This window comes from Metschnikowia bicuspidata, assembly GCF_001664035.1.
Source record: "Metschnikowia bicuspidata var. bicuspidata NRRL YB-4993 chromosome Unknown METBIscaffold_4, whole genome shotgun sequence".
Classification (NCBI taxonomy): Eukaryota; Fungi; Ascomycota; class Pichiomycetes; order Serinales; family Metschnikowiaceae; genus Metschnikowia; species Metschnikowia bicuspidata.
The window spans coordinates 662,793-668,946 of record NW_017387734.1 but is presented as its reverse complement, the minus strand read 5'-3'; the positions used below and the strand labels follow the sequence as shown (position 1 = coordinate 668,946).

The following is a 6,154-nucleotide window of genomic DNA, read 5'->3' as shown; positions in this document are numbered from 1 at the left end:
AAAAACCTTTAAACAGCTCCCAGCTACGTACCAAGTGTCTTAGCTCGGCCCGTCCCCTTCCATCATTCACGGCCTGGACAGTCCTCATGGCACGTATCTGTTTACGTATTGGATATTACGTCATCGACTCCTAGGATAGGTCTCCTGTAGTAGTCGCTTCAACTCAGCTGGTTGTAGCGGATGTCTACGACCAGTATAGTGAGAATAGGATAATTTAGTATGATCCTGAATACCAAAACTATGACCCCGAATAACTGTTGTCACTGCATGTCTTATACATAATTAACATCCATTATAAGATACTATATATCCCATCTCCGCACACTCCAAATGTATCAAGGCATTGTGGCCGAGTGGTTAAGGCGATGCACTCGAAATGTTCGGGAAACGAATGAGATTAGACCTGGCTGTTCGGTTTTCTTAGATTTGAAGTCAGCAGCTTTCATTGACCCCACATCTGTCTCAAGCAGTCAGGTTTGGTTTTGATAAACGCAAGCCTCATAGAAATCAATTACAGCAAACTAATTGGAGTAGTTTCTGCGAATTATATTATTTTTATCAGTATCTTTGGATAACACGAAAATGCACAAATTTTGCAAGTTGGTCTTCTAGATGTTTTCATGACCTTCTTTTCTAGAATGTTTGAAGGCGAATTTTGGGGGCACTGCTCTACATGCATCCTTGATTTTCAATGAACCCGTCTCTATAAGTGCGAAGGTCAATAAGATGGTACCTCATTCAAGGCCTACTACACAAGTTGCTTTTTTCTCTCTTAGTAGAAGATTTATCTCATGGCATACAAAGGTGGAGTTGCCTTGTCCGAAATTCGAGGAGATGCCTGAAGGGTTTCACCCAGGTAGAGCCGGTGGTTGGATTGAGATATGGTCTGATATATTAGGTACATCGTGTAATCACCCCCTGCCAAAAATGCCAAAGAACCCGCCTTTCTTCTTGTCGCCCACGTCGCCTGCAGTGTCCGCTAATCCGCTGGAGGACTTGCTCGCGGTCTTCTCTCCTTCGGCGCTGTAGCCAATGTAGTTGAAGGCCACGTCGAACAACACGGGCTTGCTCAAAACAGGAGCAATGAAGCCCTTTTCGGTGATGTGTGTGACGTGGTTCAAGCTCTCCACGGACGCAGGGAACTTGTACACGTCTTCGGCCACGGCGGGCGGCACCACGCCTTCAACCTCACGCTGCAACTGGGCTAGGGTATGATATTGGGCCGTCCGAGTAGCGACGTGTGCTCGGAAGTGTGCCACCTGCTCGTTGCTGGAAACATCATAGGGGAAGGCGTCCACTTTGTAATACAGCGGGGCGCCGGAAAACGTGCGCTGGATGTGGAGGTAGATGGCCAAGGCCTCGGCAAGCTTGCGGGCCGCCGCGTAGGAGTCGGCAACGACCGCCGAGCGCGTGACTGTGAAGAGTCTCGACAAGCCCTCCAAAGACTCGTACAAGTCGTCGTCGTTGTAGACACCAGGCAAATCCTTGAGCTCTTCCGTGGTGCGCACCAAGGACGCGTACAAGCGCACCACGTCCTTGTTGGTGGAGAGCACTCGGGTGGTGCTGGGCGAGGGCTGCGCGTGCAACTGCTCTATGAGCAATAGATCGCGCTTCACTTTCACGAACAACATGTGGTACTTCAAGTACGTCAAGAGCACGGCGTTGTGCTGGGTCCTGTCCATGTCGTCGTCGTCGGAGCTTTTCTCCACGTCGCCCTGGTGGATGTCCACCAAGTCGGCCCACCTCGAGAAAAGCGAGTCGTAGTCGTTGGCGTCGCGGTACAGTCTCCAGTCCTCGCCGGCGACTTTGCTGAGTTTCACCGCCACCTCGTCGTTGTAGATGGCGGCCGAGTGGGCGCGCCAGGCGACGCTTTTCGGCACGGTCTCCTCCGCTAGCTCCTCCACAAACGCCGGGTCGAACGCGGCCACGAGATCTACAAGGGGCGCCAAATACGGCACGTTGCCGCCGCGGCAGTGTTTGCGCGCCACGGTGCGCAAGTCGGCCGCCGTTTTGTGACTGGACGCGTCTTGCAGATGCGCCAACGACAACGCCGGGTCCACCACGGTGTCGAGCGTTTCGTCAAGAAACGCCTTTCCCCACAGCGCGTCGTCGGCGCTGGATGCGCCGTTTTGGCCCGCGCAAACGGCCAAGTACTCCAATCCGATTCTCGCGAGCGACAACGCGTACCGTGCGTCGGCCCACAGCTTCTTGTTGACGGAGTACTGGCCCTGCAAAAGCGCCGCAAACACGTAGTACTCCAACTTCCTGGTCGCGTCCGGCTCGCACGCCACCGCGCCCACGAGCCGGCGCGCGGACTTGGCCGCCAGCTTCAATTTGCCCACCATGAGCTTTTTGTATCCGGGGATCTGCAGGCCCTTGATCTCGAGCATGCTTTTGATCTCCAACGAGTGCACCAAGCTGCGCTCCGCGAGCAAGAGAAGCACCTGGCCGTACTTCCCGTTTTGCTGGTACTGCTCTGCGCCGATGGCCGAGGTGCGCTCCTTGTCGCGGTAGTTTCTGGTGTCTCTGGTGACGATGTTCAAGTCGTGGCGCAACCGCACCAACTCCCGGCTGAGCTTTTGCCTGTACTTGCGGAAATCCTGCGGCGACGTGAGATACGCCTGGAGGCGCCTGCCAAAAGTGTCGGCCAAGGGGCCGGAGGACGACATTGTGGGTGTGCAGTTGTTCGTTGTATGGGGTTAGTAGTGGTGGTGGGGGCGAGTTGAATGGACGGTTTTTCAAACGCCGTGGTGCACGGGTGTGGCACGGGTGCCGTGGGCTATGGATGAGAGGCTGGTGATGGCATATTGTAGTGAAGGCCTGGCGGGCTGGAGGGGCGTGGTCGAGACGGTAGGCTTTTGAGACTTGAAAGTTTTGCCGGCCAAAGAAAAGAAACTCGATCAAAAAGTCGTGTGCGTGGCTTGTCTCCATGCCTCTTATTGGAGCCTCTGAGGCCTCACTGCACTTGACGGCTATTCTGGAAGGGCAGGGAATTTGCGACGAAACATCGCTGCAGCAAAGTTGGAGCAATAAAGATTTGGTTTTTTGGTGTGTTTCTGGTATGACAAGAGGAGTGGTGGCATTGGAAGATGTGGTTGCGGATGTCAGCATCTGAGGGCAGGGCCGATTTTGCAGCTGCAAACGAATCAAGTGGCCAGACAAAATGCTTAGGTGGTTTTGTGGGGGCTTGCAGATCTGAGGGGATTTATCTGGCTGTCTAGAAGGAAATTGAGTTGAGAGTATCAGAGGGCCTTGGGGGCAGATTCTGTGCAATTTACTATGAGGGTATGCGCAACTCCAAATATGGCCGTGTCGCAGATCGGTGAACTCACCTGCTTCTTTAATGTCAAAAAGAGGCAAATGTTATGTTAATGGTATATGGGGCCACTTATATATCGGGGCAAGATAAAAGAAAGAAAGGTGGAAACCTGATTATGCATATATAATAGGAGGTTGAAAATATGGAAGGAAGTATAGATTAATGTCTTTAAGCAGTGAGATTAAAAAAAGACCAAGTAAACACCAAAGCTGAAAAATTTTAGACTGTATATGGAATAAAAATTTGATTATTTGATTTCGAATATTGCATAAGCCATGAAAAAAGGAAATACTTCAATACTAGTGCCACGTCCTTATATGTGCTGATGAAGACTTATATATCTTCGTACGAGCAAGCCATCATGTCCAAGCACTCTGCAAAAGCCATAAGACTTTAGTGTCTGCGTTTTGGATCATGGTCGCTGTTACTCTCTTAGTGCTCATAGGACAAACGTGTGCCAGACGCCTTCAAAAAAGTATCAATCACGACCCGTTGCAACTGGAGGTCACTAATCAAAAGTTTCTTTATTCCCTATTATTTTATTCGTGTATTGCCTTAATCACATATGCGCTTATAGGGCACTATCCTTTGATGCGTTTCTACTCAAATTTGGGGACATTGAACGAAGGAGTCAATAACGCACTGGAGGTTCTGACCTCAGATACCATAGCCCATCCTTGGCCATGTATATATAGCCCAAAAATTCCTGAATGCAGAAGTTGTGTTTGACGATGGCCCCAATTGGGTTGCATCTAGGGTGCGGAGGCCTCGTGGCTTAGCTAGCTTACGTACTTGACTTAATTATGCTAACTGGCTGTTAAAAAAGAATTCCGATACAGCCGAAGCACCATGCGGTTTGGCCTCGTCCATATTCTCGCTTTAGGAGTGGTAGGTTTTCATCTGCATATCCAATTGCGAGCGTACCCGGCGGAGCCTCCGAAAATCTCCAGGAGTTTCAAAATGTAGAATTCTGAGACTTCATACCCGAAAAAGCTCAAATGCCTTCTGGCTACAGTCAATGATGACGCTGTAGTTGCAAATTGGCAGCCCTGGCAGATTCTGCAACGGCAACCACGCAAAATGGTCAAGAAAAAATTGCTTGCGATAACAAAGGTAAACGACCGACTATGAAAAACTCATTTCATACAAAAAACTTTCAGTGGACAAAACACTCTTCAAAAGAACCAATGGCCCGTGCTCAGGTATGCGAAGAGACGGGCAAATATTTCAAATTACACAACGCCTTCCAAGATTCGAGAAATCAGAAATCCCTAACTCGCTGAAAAAAATGCAACCAAAACCGGATTGCTCTAGCCCTCTTTGATTTCAAAGTCAGCGTACCGACTATTCACCAGCACTCAGCCGCGCCTTCCAGACATGGCCCATAAATACACCATTTCCAACTCTTCAGCCAATTCCAACTCTTCAGCAATATCCACAAAAAATAGCCACGGCCCAAGCAACCCCTAGAATTCCAAGAACTTATAAATCCCAGCAGACTCCAGATTGGCATCGCCATCACGTCGGACTGCACATGGCGCCGGCACTAGTCTCGCAGCCAGGCCCCAACCTAATATACTGGGTACGCTTATTACCACTCCCTTCTTCCGCCACCCAGACGACCTGGCAAGCTAAAAGTATGAATGATGTCACGAGTGGCAGGATAGATATATATGCCGAGCTCGGCGTGGCGCCCGACGCGCTGCCGGCTGAAATATCCCGCAAATACAGGCAGATGGCCCTCCGGTATCACCCGGACAAAAACGACTCTGCGGAAGCCGCCGCCAAGTTCCAGTTTTTCTCTGCCATAAACACGGTGCTTCAAGATGCAGACCTCCGTCGGCTGTATGACGAAATTCGGCGGCAGCGCACCGCCATCAAGGCCCCGGCCAGCGAGGGCGTGCAGAGCCAAATCCTACGGTTCAAAGAGCAGCTCCGGGCACGTGAACAAGAGGCCAAATCTCAGGCAGGTGCTGGCGGCTCGCCCACACATGCCTTTAATGTAGATGTCTTAAGTATGCGGGGCTTGGCGCTCCGGCGAGAGCTCCAGGCGAAGCTCCAGGCGAAAAAAGGGTATGTCTCCTTTCGACTGCTCAAGCAGCCCCGGCATACCGCCGATTTTCTAGTCCAAGATGTGGTTTTGGACGTCACGTGGAAACACCGGTCGGAGCCCGGAGCACAGATCGATTCGGGCACGCTTCGAGAGATCATGGAGCGGTTTGGCCCGGTAAAAACATGCATTGTTGGGGAAGACGACGGCCGATATGCTCGGGGCCAGGTGGTGTTTTCAGATCCCGAAAGCACAGAAAAGGCGCTTGTTTACGATTACAGAAAGGCCTGTCTATGGGACGGCACGCCGGTGAGAAAACTCGCTAGTTTGCTCCGCAGCGTTAAGCGGGCACAGGCCGTGCAGATGGGTGAGCCTGGACGGGCGGGTTCTTCGTTTGAAAATGAGCTCGCTATCTTTTTGAAGACGGTTCGCGGCCTGCTTGCTGAAGATAATGTCTAGAGCCCGTGAACCGGCTTCTTTGGAGCATGCTGGTGGTGTATGAGTCGTTGTGGCCTCTGATACAATGGGTGTCTCATTTAAGAAGCACAAGCTTTTGGGACCGTTTGTTTGGGGCAGATTGGGAGTCTCTCGGCCGCATTCGGGTTTGGACCAAAACAGATGTGAGCTTTCTTGCAGATGTTATGTCTCCCGAATATTTCAAGGAATGCTTCTGGGTGTTTTCACAAGATGGCGCATTCAGGACGAGCATGTCAAGAGACGGCCAAAGCGGTATGTGAGCAGATGTTTGGAAAATCCAGAGAAGTATACCTTTTCTACAGGCGTGT

The 6,154-nt window shown here is 51.1% G+C and overlaps 2 protein-coding genes across 2 annotated transcripts; one reads left to right on the top strand and one right to left on the bottom strand.

Annotated features, from left to right (window-relative positions):
- Nucleotides 1-911: 911 nt before the first annotated feature.
- METBIDRAFT_43044 (signal recognition particle subunit) lies at nt 912-2,669 on the bottom strand (the record flags this gene model as incomplete). The annotated part of the gene is made up of 1 exon (XM_018857611.1): nt 912-2,669. One exon carries the CDS (start codon nt 2,667-2,669, stop codon nt 912-914), a length of 1,758 nt encoding a protein of 585 aa, XP_018710919.1.
- Nucleotides 2,670-4,958: 2,289 nt separating this feature from the next.
- METBIDRAFT_43921 (U2-type spliceosomal complex subunit) lies at nt 4,959-5,828 on the top strand (the record flags this gene model as incomplete). The annotated part of the gene is made up of 1 exon (XM_018857716.1): nt 4,959-5,828. The coding sequence occupies one exon, from the start codon at nt 4,959-4,961 to the stop codon at nt 5,826-5,828; it is 870 nt and encodes a 289-aa protein (XP_018710918.1).
- Between the last annotated feature and the right edge of the window lie 326 nt (nt 5,829-6,154).